This window comes from Myodes glareolus, chromosome 9, assembly GCF_982192425.1.
Source record: "Myodes glareolus chromosome 9, mMyoGla1.1, whole genome shotgun sequence".
NCBI lineage: Eukaryota > Metazoa > Chordata > Mammalia > Rodentia > Cricetidae > Myodes > Myodes glareolus.
In genome coordinates this window covers 56780314-56801608 of record NC_142034.1, presented here as the reverse complement: position 1 = coordinate 56801608, position 21295 = coordinate 56780314, and the positions used below count along the sequence as shown (strand labels likewise).

The 21295-nt window shown below is 49.6% G+C and overlaps 1 protein-coding gene across 2 annotated transcripts in view; it reads left to right on the top strand.

Annotated features, from left to right (window-relative positions):
* The first annotated feature begins 4431 nt into the window (after positions 1 to 4431).
* Gas7 (growth arrest specific 7) overlaps positions 4432 to 21295 on the top strand; it is a 237404-nt gene continuing 220540 nt past the window's right edge. The window contains exon 1 of one of the 2 annotated variants that reach the window (XM_087910497.1): positions 4432 to 4793. In XM_087910497.1, coding sequence (XP_087766623.1) covers positions 4611 to 4793 — 183 coding nt within the window. In that variant the 5' untranslated portion in view covers positions 4432 to 4610. The remainder of the gene's footprint in view (positions 4794 to 21295) is intronic. The other variant, XM_087910504.1, reaches the window with a different exon arrangement.

Genomic DNA, 21295 nt, shown 5'->3' with positions numbered 1-21295 from the left:
GGGCGTAGAGGAGTGTTCCACCATGCCTGGCTAACAGCATGGACTTAGAGGAATGTCTCACAAGTGCCCAACTTATAGCGTGGACTTACAGAAGTGCCCCACAGTGCCCAGCTAACAGAGTGGACATAGAGAAGTGTCCAATGGTACCCAGCTTACAGAGTGGACATAGAGGAGTGTCCCATGGTGCCTGACTAACAGCATAGACTTAGAGGAATGTCCCACAGTGTCCAATTTACAGTGTGGACTTACAAGAGTGTCTCACAGTGCCCAGCTTCCAGAGTGGATTTACAGGAGTGTCCCACGGTACCCAGCTTACAGAGTGGATTTACCGAGTACCCCACAATGCCAGCTACAGTGTGGACTCGACACGTCCTTGGGCTGCTGCTGAATGCACTAGTATGCAGAGGTGGAGAAAAATATACTGACTAGGTGAAAGAGGCCTTGATGTGTATTTATTTTTGTTTCATGTTACAGCTTTGAGGTGTACTTTACATTCCAAAACTCTACTTGTTTCAAGTGTACAATCCAGCGATTTACCAAATTGTGCAAGCATTACCATAATCTAATTTGGGCGTATTTTCACTACCCCAAAAGAAACCTTGTGTTTCTTTGCTTACTCCTGTCCCCAGGCAACCACCAATCTATTTACTGTCTCTATGGATCTGCCTCTGGGGACACTTCATATAAAAGAATCATAGAACTCATGGCCTTTCACATCTGGAAGCTTTCGCGTAGTCACTTTGAAGTTTGTCCTTGCCGGAGCACGCGTCGGTCTTCCATTGTTTTCACAGCTCAGTAACCTTATTCTGTGGCATGTTGTGTAGATAGACTCCCAGAATGTTGTCTGGCATGAAGCAGCAGGCGTTGGGGTCACTTCCACATTCGGTTCTTAGGCTGCTATGATGTCACACAGGTTGTGTGTGGGTGTACATTTCCCTTCCTCCTTTCCCTTTTCTTTTGCACTAGGGACTGAGTCGAGGCCCTTGCACATGCTGTGTGTTGCAGGCACTGGCTTCCAGAAGCAGTCTCACCTTATGGTTCAGGTCGACCTCAAACTTGTAGTCTTCCTGTTTCTGCCTCCCGAGGGCTGGCATTACAAGTGCACACCACCAGCCACCACCGTAGGTTCGTGAGGGGCTGGGTGGAATCTAGACCTTTGTGCATTTGAGGCAAGCACTCTGTCAACTTGATATCCTCAGCAACTGAGCTGCAGTCTCAGCTCCCTTGTGTTTTCTCCTTCTGAAGGTAGCATCTTATTTTGTAGTCCAGACTGAGTTCAAACTACAGACAATTTTACTGTCTCAGGCTGTGTCCCCAGGCCTGGCTGTTCCACCTCTATTTTGGACAGTAGGGCCACTCTCTGCTATTTTCGACTTATTTCTATACTGACTGACACGGCACATTACCCAGCATTTTCTCTCTTCAGAGTCTTGCCCTACAGAACCCTTCCCTCCTGCCTCTTTTCTTTCCCTTTATGCCTCCCCTTCCTTCCTCTCCTCTCCTCTTCTATCTCCCACCCCTGCCTCTCCTGTCTTCCTGTCCCCTGTCCCTTTTGTCTTACTATGTAGCCCAGCCTGGCCTCAGACTCCTGCGTGTTGAGTTTGCTTTACCACACCCAGGTCCAGGTAGGATACTCCTGGATGTGATCTCTGGGGTCTACATTGCTTTCTCTTGATGCTGGGGGTGGAACGCAGCACCTTGCCCATGCTAAGCAACTGTACCACTGAGCTACATCCCCATCCATCCAAGGCGCCTGCATGGCCTGATAGGCAGAGTAGGCTAGAAGAAACAACACTCCAGGTACAATAAGCCAAACCCCAGTTCAAAATCTTGTTTCGTGGTTGACTGGCCATATGACCAAAGGCAAGTCACACCCTTTGAATTCAATTTCTTCCCTCTTAATGTGTACATCTTTACATAATTCATGGGTGGCAATGCCTGAGATAGGTCATTTGGTGCCCAAGAATTCTGGATGCTGTGGAGACTCGGTTTGGATGGCCATAAACCAGTCAGTTCTTCTTACTAAACCAGGCCATATCATCAAATATGGACAGTTTGCAGAAAGCCATGCACCTGAGAACAGGGTGTTTGAATTTCGTTGAAATTTGTTGAGCGCAGTTGATATTTTTAGCAACCTTTTGTTGCTGTTACTTTTGTCTGGTGTTTTGTCTTTTTGAGACTAACTCACACCTTGCAGCCCACACAGGCTTGGACATCACTAGGTCACTCGAGTTGACTGGGAACTTTTTGGTGGTCCCCCTGCCTTGGCCTCCTGAATGCTGGGATTACAGGCAGAAGACTTGACGCCAGTTTAGCAACTATTTTCTCTATAGGAGTCTTAATGGCAGCTGGGCTGCAACCTTTGCTCCCCATAAGTCCTAGACAAACAGAAGTCATCCGGCGTGCACTTTAGCACTGGAGCACTTGTCGGGATGTCTAGGCTGGGGATTCTACCTAGGTGAGGTGGCTTCAATGCAGACTATGTCTCAAGGGATCCTCTCAAAGTTAGAGTGGACCCAGATGAGGGCTTTTGAAAACCTACAGGAATGGTTCTAGTGTCCTGCCAAGACTGAGAACCACCGAGCTAAAGGGACCTGATCCAAAGCCCAGGCACTTATGCAAGAATTTAAGGTTTTCTGTGCCTGTTACTGAACTGACTTCGCCATGGATAACCTACTCTAAAATGCTGAGAGGTTTATTCCCAGCTGAATAGGCTACCAGAAACCACCCAAGGTTACTGAGCAAGGAGGGAAAATAGCTGGTAAGAACTATAGGCTGAATAGCCTTATTGGAAAAGCATGGTGGGAAGTAAACGCAGGCAGATTTCTGTGAGTTAGAAGACAGCCTGGTCTACACAGTTTCGGATAAGCCAGGGCTACATATTAAGGCCCTGTCTCAAGGCGGGGGAGAAGGAAAGTAAAGGAAAAGAAAAGCTTGGGATCAAAAACGCTGAGAATTTGCAAGGATGTAATGTGATGTCTTGGGACTATGGTTCAAGTCTAACATTAAATTAATACACACAGCTCAAATGTAACTTTATACAATATCTGCAGCTATATTTTTTTCCTCTCTCTTTCCCTCCCTCTTCCTTTTTCTCTGTTCCTCTCCTCTTTCTCCTCTCAGGCCACTCTAACCTGGAGTTCTCATCCGTTAGCTTTTACCTCTCGGGCCAGGGTTACAGATGCGCCATCATCTTCTCCACTGTCGTTTTCTGGGACTGTGGTCTTCTCCACCGTAACATCCTCTTAGCAGTGACAATGTTTGGATTTTGTACTTTAGATTTTTCGATTAGGGTTGCTCAACTGATTATAACATTGATAGTGAAGGGTCCAGCTATCACAGGTTAGGAAATGTACTTTAATTTTTAAGTTTAGCAAAGAAATAGGCCCTTTCCTTCTGTACTCTTGACTTAAGATACACTTCTTCAGCACCTGAGGTTCATTAGAGTCCCAAGGGCAGACTTTTATTCAGACGCTTCAGGGAACAGGGCAAGCCCCTACTGATATCTGGTAGCTGACTAAACTGATGGATACTCCTCAGCAGGCCCATCTTGAATTCAGGAGGGCTAGACCATGACTCCCCCGCCCGCCCCCCGCCCCCCCCCGCCCCCCTCCCGCCCGCTGACCATTTCCCACGAAGCTGAAAAGGTGTTTGCTCTCCTTTTTAGTTAGCCTTTGCAATGTTTAGCCGCTTTGGTCGTATTCCAAGCCTACTAACCGGGACTTCTCATATCTGCATGGCGAGTCGTGCCCCCCTCCCCGCCCCCGCGCTGGTGTTACATGCTGTCACCGAGCTTCCCGGCCTCGGCGCCAGCCTTCAAACCTGTCTTTATCCATTGTTCAGTTTCCTGTGAGTCAAGTTCAACCAGGCTTCATGCACTACAAAGATGGTCACAAACAGATTCCCTAGCAGACACCTGGGAGGCAGCGCCGCCTGTCACCCACCACAGATCCAAACCGGAGGAATTGAGGGGCGTTCCCATTCCAGCGGCTCAGGGTGGCGGGTCGCCGGGGAGCCCCTCTGCTGGGGAGTGCCCGGCCCTCCGCGGGCGTGGCCGGTCTGGCCCGGCCCCTTGCCCGCCCCGGTCGCCTCGAGATAGTCTCCGCCCGGCCACCGGCCGTCAGCGCGCGCGCTCGCTCGGTGTCTTCCCGGACTCCGCTGACCTCGGACGAGCCCCGCCGAGGGGGATGCTCTGAGCACCACCTCCCGGGGCAGTTGCGCCTCTCAGTGCACTCGGACGTCCCCGGCCGAAGCAGCCAGGGGAAGTTGTCTTGTGAGCCCGCGGCCCCTGGGTCTCCTCCCCCTGAGCCCCGCCCCCCGCCCGGCGCGGGGACCGCAGAGCCGCCCGGCCCGGGGGCGTCGCCGCTAGCGCTCCTGAGCCCGCGGAGCCCGCGGAGCCCACGGAGCCAGTGCGGACGGCGAGTGTCCGTTTCCCTGCAAGCAGCGCTTGTAGCCCGGAGGCCCAGAGACCCCTGCGCTGCCCCGCCACGGCGCGCGCCCAGAGCGCAGGAGCCCGGAGCACCGGGCGCCTCGGACCCCGCGCAACCTCTGGCCAGCCCGCGGGGCTAGGCAGGAATGCGGGCTGCACTGTGAGCCCGGGCGCCAGGGCCATGGCCGGCGCCCGCTGCCGGACCCTGTACCCCTTCTCCGGGGAGCGGCACAGCCAGGGACTACGCTTTGCTGCGGGCGAGTTGCTCACGCTGCTCCAGGTCCCGGACGGCGGCTGGTGGGAAGGCGAGAAGGACGACGGGCTCCGTGGCTGGTTCCCCGCCAGCTACGTGCAGCTGCTGGAGGTAAGAGGCTAGGGTTGGGGTCGAGGACCTGCTATCCACCCAACCTCGGCATTCTGGGGAATAAAGTGCGGGGGTGCCCTGGGGCGTGGGCAGTGTTCCCCTCGTACCCAGCCTCCCAAGCACGTCGTGGCCGCTCGGGGGAAGGGAGAACTTGTTGCCTGTGCGAGTTCTGAAGCAAGCGGGCGCGCTGCCGCGGATGACAGGGGCCGCCAAGGGGCCGCCGAGCTCGGTGGTCTTGGCAAGGCGAACGGATGGGTGATTGGGGCTCCGAAAGGTGGCCCCACAGCCCCGCCTTTCCCGCGAACCAGTGGTCAGTCATTCTTTATGGGAGGCGGACTGCCCGACTTCCCCCGGGCCGCCCACTTACTGGTCAGCTGAGGTGCACCAGTTAGCAGTGAGTGAGCCTGAGCAGAGCAGCAAGCTTGTCCGAGGATACTGCTAGGACGGCAGGCAGCGCCCCCTCCTTTAGGCTCAGTACCCTAAAGTGACTTGTTCCTGGTGATCTGGCTTGGCCCCAAGGCTACATAGGACAGCTGAGCCAAGTCAGCTGGCTGCTTATTGTCTGGGTGACAATTGCGAGGCCTCTCTGGCCTCTAATCACTGAGCTCATGGTCACAGTCTGAGTGAGAGCCTAAGTTTCTAAAGTCCTTTGTGTGTGTTTTGTGTGTGTGAGAGAGAGGGGGTATTTTTCAGTCCTTGAGCTGCTGACCCCGAGGTCACCATAAAGACTAAACTAACCCTCGCCCTCAGTCATGTAGGTAATCTTAGGTTTTGGTAGGAACTAGCCTAAATAAGGAACCAAATTTATCTTCTCCTGGGACCAACTTAAGAACAAAGTAGCAAATTTTGAATGAAAAATGTTACATGCGACTGGGGCCAGGGTGAGGTGGGGAGATAGGGATTAGATGGTTTAGACTGGGCAGGCCTGACAAGTGTCCTGTGGCAGCGTTATCAGGTGTTTACCCAGCCTTCTGGAAGCACATGATAGTTCTCTCAGGTCCAGGCAACAGACTCGCTCTAAACGGACCATAGTATCCTGGGCGAAAGGCTGGAATGAGCTTCGTGGCCTCTTAGTAGAGGTGTCTCTGGGAACTCAGGGTGTGCTCCCAACACCTGTTTCTGCAGAGGCTCAGATTCGACTTTCTGCATTTCACAGGTCCATCTCTAAGGGAGTAATACTAATATTAATTATTATTATTATTGTTGTTGTTGTTATAAGCGTCATCTGACAGGGAAACCTTGAGCCTCCTGACTAAAAGCTCTCTGAAAGACGTTTGAGTTCTCTTGGTGGCCACATTTCCCCGGGAAATACTGATGTGGAGATTCCGTCTGGTGAGGAGTGTTCCTGGCTGGATTCAGCCAGCTGTTTTGGGTGGGGACTTGTAAGAACAGAGTGCCCCTGCTTTTTCCTGGGCGGGGTGGGGGTGGGGAGCATGAACAGACCCAGGAGACAAAGCAGAATTATCACTGGGATGGCCTGGGTGTGCCCGCGGCATCCCTTTGCACTTGGAGAGCTGGGAAGTCTCTGGTCCTTAGGGACCTTTCAGACCCCTCCCATCTATTAATAGCAACTCGGTGCCACCAGGAACACCTACACAAGGCATGCGCATCATCACCAGTTTCCTGACCCTTCTGTGAAGGTGGGGGTACTGTCCTCCACGTAGGAAGCTCTGTTTTGAGCCACAATCTAGCTCCGTAGCTCAGGCTACCTTCAGATTTGCAGTCTTCTCGCCTCTGCTTCTGAGTGCTGGGGTTCCAGGCTTGTGCCACAATACCTGGCCTTGTCCTCACTTTACAGACAGGAGGAGACATGGCAGTATGAGAAAGGCAAGTCTGTCTTCCAGGGGGTCAGATCTGCACACTAACAACTCGGGTAAATTCCTTGAGTATTTTGAAACTCAAAGGTCAGTAAAAGAGTGGAGGATGTGAAGAAGGGTGGGCCATGTCCCTGAGGTTGATATGTTGGTGACAATATCCTTAATATGACCTGCAATCCTGGGGCCAAAAGGAAGATAGCAACAACCTGGGGATGGACAGACAGACAGACAGACAGACACACACACACACACACACACACACACATACTCTGGAGCACCGCTGCTGCCAACCCTGAAGTTTAAATTCACCTCTAACCAGCTGAGATGGAGGCAAGGGTGAACCTGGCCCCACTGCCCACATACTAAAATTCTCAGCACCAGCATGTAGGTTCATGCGTGGAGGTTCGTGGATCTGGTTCTTGATGGTTGGTACCCTCCTATCTGAATAAACTGGATCACTGGGCAGAGAGCTGGGAAGGGAGGTATGCCCTGGAGTCTCCTGGGATGGGCTGACTGGGGTAAGTTGGGGAGCAGCCAGTGGGTGCAGTGTGAAGTGTGTGGATCCTGAGACTGCAGAAGCCCAGCAGCAGCAAGCAGAGAGTGAGCCCATAGGCTCTGAAAGGGGTCCTGCTGTAGGGGAAGAAAATGAAACAGAACGGGCCCCATCAGCCTCCTGGGGAAGGACTGGGTGATGGGCACCCGGCTGAAGAATGGGGTTTTCCTCACAGTGTCCCTTTTGCCCTCTAGTGGAAAAGGGGACAACAGGAAGTATCTTAGTGGAGGGTGTGAGGCACTGACAAGAATGTGCAAAGTAGACTCTCCCCAGGAATCTCTTCCTGGTTCAGACAAAGAAAGGGAAGCCAGAGGTCCGCTTTTGCAGGAAACACACACTGTGGAGGGGGCATTGCAAGCTGACCCCCAAAGGCCTGCTAGCTCTGCATTGGGGATGGCTGCCTCAGATGGGAGCAAGGTCGGAAGACATGGTCATTGGGGCAATCTCTTTGGTCAAGACTCCTAAGAACAGGAAAAATGATAGAGTGAATATCTGGCTTAAGAAGAAGGACTCTAGAGGACCTAGGCCCACACAGATAAACATAGGACCCAGGTACCCTGGCCACAGGGGTCCTGGTTACTTAAGGGGTAACCCTTCTCAGGGAACCTATTCTCTCCAGAGTTATGAGAGCCATGCTGGTCAGCTTCCTATTGCTGTGGCAAGGCGCCTGGGATCAAATTCACAAGGAAGAAGGGTGTATATTGAACCTGGGTTTGGAGTTTTCAGTTTATGGCCAATTCTTAGTCCATTAAATTCTGAGTATGTGATAAAGAGGAGCATCTCATACTGGGCAGGAAGGAGGGATAGTGTCCCAGCTCCCCGCTACCCCATCCCCCAACTAGGACCTACCTCCCAAAGGTTCCAGCACTTTCTAGGAATGCCACAGGTTGATTACTGAATCTTTAGTGTATGAGACTATGGGAAACCTTTAAGTGCCCAACCAGGCTTAACAGGCGACACCCAAAGCTGGCTGTGGTCTATAAAGGCCCTGAAATGACAGCGGCTGGAAAAGCCTTTCTTGGTAGTCTCTTGAGCCACGAAGAAAGGGAGCAGCGGAGAACTCCACTGATATTGTTTGAGAGACACACGAGAAGAAGAGTGAGCGGACAGAAGAGATGAGGCCAGGCTGGAGGCTGTGGGGTACTGACCAGCTCCAAGTCAGGCCCTGGGTCACTTCCATAGTCTTGGGGACCCGACGTGAAGGACAATTTCTACCAGTCCTCAAGGATATAGGCACAGCTCCTAGGGAAGTAGGTAGAGGTGGGCTCTCTATCCCAGGGAAGAGTTGGAGAGTCAGGCCTGGTACTAGAGTCGGTACGAGGGCCGCTCTGGCCCAACCTGGAAGGCCTAACTAGACTCAGGAATTCCTGTGGTCTGCTCTTCCTTTGGGGAAAATCAGAGACCTAAAGGGTGGTATAATACTTCAGTAGAAGCACCCAAAGTTTTGGGGAAAGGTTTTAGAAGGGTGAGAAGACTGGAATACAGGCACTCCAGAGCTTTCCTTCAGGTGGTGCCGAGGTCCCTGCCAGCGGGTCTAGTCCTGACAGGTTCTGCTTGTGCTGTGTCCCCAGAATGTGCTGAGGACTTACCACTGAAGCACTACCCTATCAGGTGGTATTTAGGTTACGAGGGCTCTAGCATCACAGAGAGATTGATACCAGTTAAAGAGGCGTGGCAGTGTATACTTTAAGAGATCACCCTTTCTGCATTCTTCCATGTGATGGTGCCGTAAGAACTCAACAGAAGCTGACACCTCCATGTTAGACTCCTCGGCCTCCAGAACCATGAGAAATAAATTCACTTCATAAATTACCCAGCCTGTGTATTCTGTTACAGCCATTCAAACTGGAGTAAGCCAAATACAGACTGTGACAGTGCTTGTCAGTGGGATGGGGCGGTGCAAAGGGAGATTCTTGAGCTCTGTGTCCTCTCCTTGTCCTCTTCCCTCAGTCGGGGCCCGTGTGATTGTGTGGCAGGAGGTGATGGCGTAGCTGTGGGAGTTAGTGGGCTGTGCTGTGGACAGTGAAGAGTTGGGTTTTCTATTGCTAGGTAACAAAGCACCCCGGTATCCATCCTGTGCGACTCAGGGTGGACAGAGCACAGCTGAGCGGTTCTTCTGTTGGTTCAGCTTGGCAGACTCCTATGCCAAGAGAGTTGAAGTCAAGTGGCAGCTGAGGATTGAGTCCGGGAGACTCCATTGGGTTGGACTCGTAGAAGGGCCATATTCACTCACCTGGTTGTTCCGTCCGGCCTCTTTCCATACGGTGTCTCCTCCTTCAGGGCATTGCCACATGGCTTTTCTTCTGCAGGGTCGTTAGAGTTCTCTTGTAGTCGGTGGCCAGCTTCCAAGGAGACAAAGGGATGACTTGCTGGACTTTCTTAAGGCTTTGACTCAGGCTGAGCACATCACTCGGCCACATGCTGTTGGCAAAGTGAGTCACAGGGATAGCCCGGAAGTAGCATGGAAGGGGAGGTAGGTTCAGGCTTGGAAACAGGAGTGGGGTTCATTTGCACATTTCTGGCCTCTCAAGGATGGTGAAGCCACCACGTGATACACATTAGGAGGGGGTCACAAGGCTTAAGCTCAACTGTTGGACCAGTGAGAGGGGAGAGAGAGAGAGAGAAAGAGAGAGAGAGAGAGAGAGAGAGAGAGAGAGAGAGAGAGAGAGAGAGAGAGGTGTGTCGTGGGTGTGGTCTTTTGATTTGGAGACTTCTTTACTCCTCTATTTTCCATCCTAGGAGTTAAAAAACATTTTAAAAAAAAGATTCCAGCGATTTCTTTATAGAGGCGCATAGTAAATGATGCTGTTGGACTCTGAAAAAATGTTTGCCTGGCCCTAGAGCCTGGGCTGTCTGCTGAGCCATCAGCACCAGGCCAGCCTTTCCATGCCAGAGCTTTGCTAATTAATGGACACAGTGTCTCCGAGCTGCCTGACATTCAGGAGATGTTTGCTATGGTACATAAATTGATTTTAATCTGGGGCCTTTTTCTATGTGACATGAAAATTACCTAAAATGGGTGTGACTTTGACCTTCACGCCAATATTTTTTGGGGGGCGGTCATTGACTTTGCTCACAATTAGGGCTGGTGGCTCCCCAGGTATGTAATTGTGCCATTTTTCACAGAGTCATCCTGCCATTCAATTAGGGGGCCCGCATCAGCAGCCGCTGCTGTGCGAACGAACATCTATCTACCTTTGGCTACAGCACTGTCTGTTTCTGCCCAGCAGGAACCACCCTGCAAAAATGCCATGCACTGGCCTGGCCATGAGGCCACTCGCAAGGCTTTAAAGCATCGAACAGAGCTTCTGGATTTTGTGGACTCCAGGCATCTTCACAAAAGTTTCCTTAGCAACAAGTCGGTAGGAATCCCCGACATCTGTTAACCACTGGGCAAATCCCTAAGATCTACTTCCACCTAGAAACGTGAATGAGCTACCACCTACCTTCCTGTATTTTCAGCCTAAAAAGGCCCAGCTTGTGTCTGGCGGCTGGGTAGATCCTCAACGTGAAGGCTGTGCTGGCCCCCACGGGTGAAAGGATGAGTGTGGTTAACCAGGACGCCCTGCGTACTTACATGGTATTGTGACTTTTACTAGGCCCCCCAGGGGACAGCATTCCTATTATCGGCTCCCTTATTTCCCACAGCAGTGAGGTCAAAATGACAGATCTTTCTGATTGGATGCTGGGACAGATCCCCCTGTCCCTAACTGACAAATTAATAGACTCCCCTCTTCCTGCAGAGGCTAGGATTCTGAGGTGGTGTTTATATCTGCAGGAAGAAGGAGAAAATGGTAGCCAGCAGGTGTGCCTGGCTTTTCCTTTGGCAGAGTCGAACATGAGGTGACATTGTAACTTTGTAGTTGGATGTGTGAAGTTGGTTTTTTATTTTTTGCTTTTTTGGGGGGAGGGGAGGCTGGTTGGTTTTTGTTGTTCTGTTTATTTGTTTTCGTTTGTTTGTTTTTTGTTTTGGTGCTGGGAACCAAACCCAGTGCCTTGGACGTGCTGAGCCAATGTTCGACCTCTGAGCTGCAGGCCTCCACCCCTGTATGGAGTATCATAAGTATCTGCTTACTTCCCTCTGTCCCATTTGGTATCTCCTCTGCGCGCCCCCTGATAAAAGGTTTGTTTTTATTTGCCTCACTTCCTGGTTCACTTCCTTTCTCAAGCTACAGATTTGAGTCAAGATCCAATTCCCAGGCACTCGGATCTCACGTGTCAAAACTAAGCCCACAATCTCTGCTCTCTCCACCGCCTTCTGCCCACCCTCCTGGCTGAAGGAAGGTCACCTCCATTTGTCGGCCCGGTCCGGACGCTTTAGGCTCTTCCCCTTCCTGCCCTATGCTTTAGCTAGGACGTTTGTCTATCCTCCCTTAGGAGGGTTTCCTGAAGCTTCTCTTTCTGCCCTTGTCTTGGCAAACCTTTTCTAGCAAAGGCCAGGAAACGATTTCTAGGCTTCGTGGGCCAAGAGGCAAGACGAAATTAAAGCTGGTGCAGGAGGCAGTGAGCGGTGAGGCCATATGTGCTCTGTCACCGCCTCACAGGGCTGCTGCGGCTGTAGAAAAGCTACCGGGATAGTCCAGAAATCAGTGCTTGTGTGTATGTTCTGAGAAAAACTTTGCTTTGCTGCTGTTTTAAGACGGGGTCTTGTACAGTTCACTCTGATCTCAAACCCGTGATGAAGCTGAGGATGACCTCGAACTCTTGCCTTGCCCGGACCCCAGAAGTATAGCCCAGGCCATCCTTGAATTCATAGCAGTCCTCGAACTCTGCCTCAGCCTCTCAAGTGCTGGGATTACAAATGTGGACCTCACCAGCTTCCCTGTGGATCTTAAGTATCCTCACAGGTGGATGGAGTAAAGGATTGGTCCAGGGAAACTGTCTAAGAGTGGGGCCTCTTGGGAGGTCTTGAGGTTATTGGGGCATGCTCTCCAGTCTTTTCCACTTCTTATCCAAGAAGGTTGTTTTGAGACAGGACATCGAGTTGTAGCCCATGTTTGTCTGGAATTCATCAGGCAGCCCAAGGCTGTCCTTGGACTTGTGGTGATCCTTCTACCTCATTCTCAGAAGTTTTGGACTTACAAAAATAAGCCACCACATTCAGTCCCGCGTGAGTGACTGGTGCTGCCATAGGTTAGTACCGTGTGCAAAGTTTATGTTCATAATGCACAAAGGTTCATTTTATAAGCTTTTATTTTAAAACATATCCAGATCTGGATGGAGGCATCGCTAGTCTGTGAAGAACCCCTGCGGCTCTTATAGAGGATGGGTGTTCAGTCTCCCAGCACCCGTGTTGAGTGACTCATGGCTGCCTGTGGCTCTAGCTCCATGAGACCTGATGCCTCTTCTGTCCTCCACAGGTACCTGCGCTCACATATACACATACACTCACATGCACACAGATTCAAAACAGACACTCCCCAAATTAAAGAGAAAAAGACTGGTATACAAAGGAACAGAATATCTGAGTAGACCCTTTCTAATAGAGAACACAAAACATCACCAAAAGATCCCATCTCTCTCTAACTCGGGGGCTGGGAATGTAACTACAAAGATTTGTTTATGGTTTTTCGAGACAAGCTCTACTTTTTGGGACTTGCCTGAACTGGCCTGGAACTGGGTACCCTTCTCCTATCTGAGTTCCCTATTTTCTTGGGATTACAGGTATGTGCGTGCCACCATGCCTGGCTGAAAAAAGACAACCTTAACAAAAAAAGTAACAAAAGGTTTTTTTTTTCATTTGTTGCTTTTTTTTATTGTTGTTGTTGCCTTTTGTTTTGTTTTGAAGCAGGATGTCTCTGTGTAGCCCTGGCTGTCCTGGAACTCACTCTGTTGACCAGACTGGGCTCGAACTCACAGAGATCCACCTGCCTCTGCCTCCTGCGTGCTGGAATTAAAGGCGTGTGCCATCGCGGCCGGGCTCAGTTTATAAAATACCTCTGTTAGACAAGATGTGAACATCACCAGGCCTTCTTACACAGCACTTCTTAGCAAGGGCAAGCTTAACTCGCATCTAAATCCCCAAGAGGAACTGGTTACAATGAGGCTTACCTATGCTTACTCCAGGACCAGGAATGCAGAAGGCTCAAGAACTAATCCAAACCGGAATTTCTAGATTCACAATGTTGCTTAGTGACATTTCATATTTCCATGAAATTAGCAGAGTTTATTCTTCTTACAAGGAAGTGAAAGGGCTGGTGGCATCCAGAAATGAATTAAAGTAAAAAAATCGGGTTGGCAGGGATGGCACATGTAGTAGCCATTATGGCTAGAAGGGATTGAAGGACTATGCCCTGACCTCAGGTCGCATTCTTTTAAATAGCCCATTATAGCAAATCTTTGCCTTTTGAGAGGTAGATTTGACACTTTTTTTTAAAGCCAGATTTCTTCTACAGCCAAGTCTACTGTGTTTGTGCGTGTGACTGCCTGTCTGTCACCTTGTCGCAGAAAGCATTTAAGGCATCCTACCAAAAAGCATATGGCACAATAAGATAAAATCACAAATACACGAGGAAACCTGGGAAAAGGAAAAAGAAAGGGAAATGTGGTAAAGACGGCTGGAGTGAAATCTGAAGAGTGGAGAAGGTGACTGAGATGAATCGTGTTTCCCGGGGCAAACAATGTTGTTTTACATTGAGTAATGGTGATTTTTGAGCAGTTTGCCATGCAGAGACACTCTGGTGATGGCCGCATTATGAGCTAGTATGGAGTAAGGACAGGTGAGCACAAACAGTAACAAAATGTTCTGGGAATTCAGTGGCTAAACTAAGATAGGTTTGCCACTTGCTTGTGCTGAAGGTCTGTAGCAAGGTAGTTTGGTGCTACAAGGCTCTCAGGGACCCTAAGCCTCGCCTGGGGATGGCTTCAGCGTTCTGAACGTTTTGAACGGAAGGCAAGTGGAGGTCTGCCCGACCCCTCTTCCATCTCCATTCCCCATCCTCACCATTTTTCTTCCTGAGCTCAGACTTTCATCTTGAGATGCTCCTCATTCACATAAAGGAATAACTCCTTCAGATTGGAAGAGTTGACACCCTGCTGAGTCCAGATGAAGTTTGTCCCAAACTATTATCCATTTTCTAGGCCCACTTATTTCCCCTGAAAAGCACCCTTCCTCAAAAATTGCCTCCAACTCTACAGGCTCCACGTCCCTCTTCCCCGAGAAGGTGATCCGTGTTCAACCATGTAGTCTTTCATTGAGGGAGACTCCGGAGTCTTCGCATGTTACTAAATTTATCTGCCCCCTGTCGTTAATTTATCTATTGTCTTTTCTGTTGTTGTTTCGGACTCGATCACCAAACCTCCTTGGAGTGGAGGCAGAGCTGCTCCTTCCGTGCAGGCTCCTTTTCATAGGCTGTCCCGGCATCAAGTGCTCGCTGAGGACACCAAGTAGTCGCTTGGTCCACTTGGCCTAAGCACGCTCATTTCCTGAGTCTAGGCTCCACGGTTTTGTTCCTCTCTTTTACGTGAGCACGTACTACGCAGATACAACCAAGGCAGTACACTGGGATTAACAAGTATAAACTCCCCCGCGGGGGTAGTGGGGCGAGAGAAGACGTCTCAGGGGATAAATCCCTTGTCCTACAGATGTAAAGACCTGAGTTCAGATCCCCAGCACCTGCTTGTGAATCCCTGGGGTTGGGAGGTAGAGAATGGATCCCTGGGGACAATGATCTAGCTAGAGTAGTCTCGTGGGAAAACCTCGGGCTCATCGAGAGACCCTCCTGCTGTAATAAAGTGGACAGCAATTAGAGAGGACACCTGACATCAGTCTCTGGCCTTTTACACACCCTCTGTCACACATGTACATGTGCCTGCACATATGCATACACACACATGTACATATGCACACACATACCCTCGTAAGCACACCCACACACAAACACACGAGCAAAAAATAAAAAACTTCCCTTGGGGAGTCTTTGGGGACTCTCTCATCCCACACAACTAACAAGCAACCTTTTTGGAGAGACTACAGCTTCACACAGATTTGGCTCAAAGTCCTTCCAGATGTTAGCATCCATTGCTCTGCCTACGTACCTCGATTCTTCTTCCTTCGTCTCTGCCTGTCACATGCAGAGAACGCCAGGGTTAACCAACAAGAAAACTAATTAAGCTGTAAAAATTCTTCAGAGATGCTATTTTAAAAACTCTGCCGAAACGATTCCTTGTCCTAATTTAATCATCAGAGAAGGCGTCCTTATTTCGGCAGTGGCTCCTGGAAGGCCGTCACGGAGGCATCTGCTGCTGATTTGTAATAGAATTTAGGAATAGAAGTAGGAAAGCGGAACTTTAAATTTAGTTCGAGTCTACTATTCCCATTTAGCAAGTGTTTTATTGATAAATAACTTTCAGCGTTTGTTGTGCATGGAGGGAAAAAATACAGCTCCATTGAGTAGTCGATAATCAAGGGCAGTGCGCAACACAAAATCGAATCTAGGACCCAGTCTAGGAGTTCAGTGTTACAAACAAAGGGACCGAGTACCGCAGGTGAACAGAGTCTCAAGCCTGCTGGGAAAGTTTTCAGAACCCACTTACACGCCCAGCCCTTCACTGGACATGAGACATGTGGAACATGTCTGGGACTTCCCCAAGGGGTTTCCTTCTCTCCCTCAAGCGGTCCTCCATTGATACCAACTGAGTCTGCTCTGATTCTATCCAGCCTGACGCGCCTGGCTTTATGGTACGAGGGAGAGCTTGCCTTGTGAAAGACTCAGTCCCAGGAGACTTCCCTGCCGCACAGGCCAAGGTCAAGCAATGTCACCCGTGCCCTAGCAGTCAACTGCATTTCACCTTTCACCTGATGGAGAGGTTGCACTTCAAGCCAGCTCCCAGGAGCTGATGCCATTGCTAGCCTCCGGGCCCCCGTCTGAGCATCAAGGTGTATGGATTCATGAAGGGGGTAGTTTTTACTTTATCTGTAAGATATGTTAAATCCTGGAATTAGATTGGATATTGGATTTATGTTTTTTTAAGTGGATTATGTGGAGCTATGGAAAGAACCAATTTTGGAATTAGACCTCTATAAGTATACTTAATCTGAGGAAAGAGGTATGTCCGCAGCAGGTCCCTGATCACAGGGTGAAGGCAGGGGTAAAAGCCTAACACTGGACAAAAGCACAAGGCTCAGCCCACAGCTAGGCTGCTGGCAGGCAGGGTGATAGGTGGCAGAACTCAGGCCCACTCTGGATGAACAGGAAGAGCTGAAGAGGTGGGGAGTGAGCCTAGGAAAGTCTCGTCCACTGTTCCCAACATTAGAAAGTTCATACACTCAAGACATGGCTTCCACCTCCTGAGACTGTTTTTAGCTTCAATGGAATGCTGATATTCTGTATGGGCAGGGTTGGGGGCTGCAATGGGGGCCCTGTTGCTGCTCCCCTTGCCACCATCCAGCACACAGCCAGTGGTGGGGCCACCTCCCAGATGTGGGCAGCAGAGTGCAGGGCAGGAGGCTAGCTTCTGCAGCTAGGGATTCTCTCTCTGCAGCCGCTGCTGCCTGCCGTACTCCAGGCAAGTGCAGAATTGAGTTTTATAGAGCTCCCGTGAGGTCAGGGGATAGCTGGATGCCTGCACACACCCCGGTAGTGGAATTCAGGGTTCTGCTTGCCCTGGTTTTGAGCCAAGTTGGACTCAGCTAAGCCTGTTAATTGGGGCTCCCACTGCAGGGCTGCTGACATCTCTTTTCCTTGCCCTTCTGAGCTCACTGTGTGGGTTGTCTTGGTGCAGCATGTAGGTAAGACAGATATCCTGGGCTCTCAGGAGGTCCAGGTCCAGATTCTAGGACTTGGGGTGGAGTCCCAGCTTCTGCCTTGTTTTGCACCTTCTGCTCCCACCCCCCCAGAGACAGGGTAAGCACAGCTCAGGCTAGCCTTGAACTCCCCATCCTCCTACTTCTTCCTGCCCGGTGCTACCATTACAAGTGTGTGCCACCACACTTGGTGAGATTTCACTTTTAACAGGCTTGTGGGCAATGCTGTGGATCTTGGGGAGACCCCTTGGAGTCCCATGTGTGCAGAACACTTTCTTATGAGCCTTGGGGTACACGCAGGTCTTGCTGGTCCAAAGCCTCAGAGAGCTGCAGCTGAGCTCTCCTTAGTTTGATGGAAACTGTTACATAAGAGTCTCTGTTGCTAGGGCTGGACTAATTGGTTTGGTTTTATTTTTATTTTATTATTTTTTTTACCTGGTCTGATGAGTTTCTGGCTTTCTGGACTCTTGGAAGAGACTCTTCTTGTAATGAGGAAAAGGTTAGTTTGTGGGAGAGGTGAAGTTCTAGAGACTACTAAAGGATGTCAGATTTTCTTTTCTCGTGCTTTGTCTGTTCCTGGAGCAAAGGAAAGATCCCAAGAGAGTGGATGGAACACACATTATTCTCCTTCCCTCCCTCCCTCCCTTCCTCTCTCTTTTAGTTCTAGGGATGGGACCCAAGTCCTTTGTACATGCCAAGTAATCTCTGTCTGTCTATCTGTTTCCACACACATACACAATACGCTTTTGAGGCAGGGTCTCTGTAGCCTAGGCTAGCCAAGAACAGGGCAATTCCTCTGTCTCAGCTTCCCAACTGCTGAGATTACAGGAGTAGACCAGGCCATGTGGGCAGAAAGGATCTTTCTAAAGTGTTTCTGTGGGGTCTGAATCAAGTCCCAGGCCAGCATTTGAGAGGTTCAAAGGAGAGATGATGTCACCAAACTGCTATCTCCCTAATCCCAAGTAGGACCTGCAGGTCCTGGCTATCCTGGACTTTATTGCTCAGTGCCTTGGTTAGTGGCTGCATTCCACGGTGACTTTTAAGGCTGATTGACCACAGCCCTCTCCTGTCTAAGGTTTCCGGGGTATTTCATTGCCACAACAATACAGTTGAGCGTCCTTTATCCAAAATGTTTGGATTAAAAATCACTTCAGATTTCTGAGTGTTTGCACATACATAATGAGAAATCTTGGGTATCAGACCGAAGTTTAAGCAGAAGTACGTACATTCATGTGTGCGTGTGTGTGTGCGTGCGTGCATATGAGTGTTTTACACATACTGGGCTAGTATCCTAGTGCCAGAGTCGTTGGTGTACCACTGAGCTACATCCCAGCCCTACTTGTATCTTTTTATTTTAAAACTAAACCTCACTAACTTGTCTAAGCTGGCCTCCAAATCCCTCTGTAACCCTGGCTTTGGACTTTTGATCTTCCTGCCTCTCCCTCCCAAGTGCCTGGGATTACAGGATTGCACCACCATGCTCAGCTCATAAGGTATTTTTAAACCGCTTGTCTTCTCCACGACTCAGCATAGGAGGCCAGTGTGGGATTTTCCATTTGGGGTATCATGTGGGTGGAGCATTTTGGATACTGGGTGTTTAGAATAGGGAAGTGCAACCATAGAGCTTGCCGTAGCTCCATCTGCAATCTTCTTTGAGACCAGCCCTGTCTGCCTCCAGATGTAGTCTTAGCTGTTTCTGCATGTGTCGCCTTATTAGACACACCTGGAACGTCAAGTCTTGCAGTGACTTTGTTCTCTTCTTTCCTATGCAGTTTCATCTCCCGCAGTGTCCTCCCAGGCTTGCTCTCGCTCTTACTCCCTTTTCTGTTTTTCCCTTTTGGGCAGCTTTATTGAGATATAACATCCATTAGAAGCAAATAAAACCATGAGTGTTAATTTTGTTTTAACATTCATGGAGTTGTATATCTGTTACCATGGTTACTTCACTTGCTCCTTAGTCCCCACCACCTCAGCCTCAGGTGACCACACACTTACTGCTTGTAGATTTCCTGTTCTGGTGATTTTCCATAAATGAAGTCATACCTGGCTTCTTCCACTTAGCATAATGTTCTTATTTTATTATTTTTGAGATTATAATATAATTACATCATTTTCCCTTTCCCTTTCCTCCTCCAAGCCCTCCCAAATACTCCTCCTTACTCTCGGTCAAATTCACAGCTTCTTTTCTTCATTAATTGGTGTTACCATGCATATATGTCTAGTATTTATATTCCTAATCGTCTTAGTCTGTAGGTCTGTATAATGTTACTTGCGTGTGCACGTTCTTAGAGCTGACCATTTGTGTTGGATAACCTATTGGTGTGCTCTTTTCTGGGGAAGGCTGTTTCTCCCAGTCTCGGCATTCTTCTGTTGCCTGTAGTTCTCTATGGTCTTTCCCCTTGCGCTTTAGCATGTCCGTTGTCACCCTTGTTTGGCCCATGTTTATGCAGTTGTGTTGGTGAGGCTCGACAGGTATAGCTTCTGTCATTACTAGAAGACATGCTCTCACAGCAAGCTCCCCGATCCTGTGTCTCTTGCGCTCTTTCTGCCCCGTCTTCTGAAATGCTCCCCGAGCCTTAGGTGCAGGAGTCATGTTGTGGATGGATCTGCTGGGACTAGACATTTCAAGGCTGCATTTTGATTGGTACGGTTTTCTCTCATGGTCTCCATCTGATGCAAAGAGAAGTTTTTCTGATCAAGGGTGAGCACTCATACTTACCTGTAGGTGTAAAAACAAAATTAGAGTGCAGTTTAGGGTTGTGCTGCCTTAGTGAAGTGTTGGTTGTAGGTTCTTTCCCAGGATCCCTGGGTAGCTGACTAGGTTTCCAGGAGCAGGCAGCTGTTGGTTACTGCCGAGGTGTGTGTGCCACTGCTGCACTCTTCGGGTTACTGCGCTGTGCTGGTCACTGTCGTGGTTCATAGGTGTCGTAGCTGGCAGGACTGTTCACTGCTTCCCTGCCTTCTTGTTCCATGAAAGCTAGTCCTCAGCTTTCATGGCGTTCAGTTCAGTTTCAGATCTCTGGGCCCTGGGTCTGAAGTGCATGGTGTCTTCAGCAATAGGGACCACTTTGACCTCTTGGCAGCAACCAAGAGTAATAGCAATAGCCTTTAGTGTTTTGGGAGTCTCCTGTACAACCCTGACCAACAACTCAAAAGAGGGATTTTCGTGCCTAGTGTTGGTTTTGGGTTTTTTTTGTTGTTGTTTGTTTGTTTGCTTGCTTGCTTTTTGGGTTTCTTTTCTTGCGATCTTTCGTTCTTAGAGGGAGCATTTCAGCCCAGATAGCAAAATGTTCTTAAGAGTTGTCCATGCTGTAGCTGGTATCCACACTTTCTTACTTTTCATGGCCAACTAATATTCCATTTATTCACATATATATGCACCACATTGGACTTACCCATTTGCCAGTGGGTGAACATTTGTGTGGTTTCTTCTTTTTGGTCATTGTTAATGTTGCTTCCATGGTTATTTGTGTAACTAGCATCTGTGTTTCCACTGTGTTGGGTATTGGCTTGCCGGATCACATGGTTCTACTTTCTGGCATGTTGAAAAGCTTCTTGCCCATCAGTGACAAAAGAGAGTCCTCGCATATCAAGGTCCTCACTAACACTTGTCCTTCCCTGTCTTAAACTGAGACACTGTTTCTTTTGGTGGTGTGGCTGCATTCACCCAAGGAGTCATCATCTTGGGCAGCACGTCACAGGTTGGTGTTGTTTTTGAGATTCGGCCCTAGGAAGCCCAGGCTGGCCTCAAGCTCACTGTGTGGCCAAGGTTGGCTTTGAACCCCAAATCCTCATAGCTCCCCTCCCCAGTGCTGAGATTATAGGAACACACTGCCAGGCTGCCCCCCTCATGCCCTGCTCCACATTTCATTAGCTTTTATCTATTTTCTGGAGAAAGATCTTTGCCAGAGGCGTTGTCCCTTGGCACATGCCTGTCTTTCTGCTGTGGTCCCTTTTCTCACCATGGAGATGAACGTCCTGAAGACATCAGTTGCTTTCACACTGGCCTCACAATACAGACTTCTTCTTGGATTATGCAGAAGACCACAGGGTCTCTCCTCACCACAGGTGTCCCCTAGGTGTCTTCAGACTCATGTCAATCCTGACATCACTTGAGGATGGTATCAGGCTTCCATGGTTGAGGGTGCAGTGCCACAAGACAGCCCCTAATTTTACCGCCAGTCCCAAACCTGTGCTTCCAACCTGCTGGCTGCATTTACTGTCCTGGGTTCCCATCATTGGTTTCGGCCGATTTGTTACAGTGTTGGAAGTCGTAGAGACAATTCTATGCCCTATTTGAAGGGCTGCAATGATGTCATTCATCAGGTGTTGAAGGAGTGGGCATGCCATGACCTCTCCATCCACTTTCCAGGAACTGCTCCGTCCA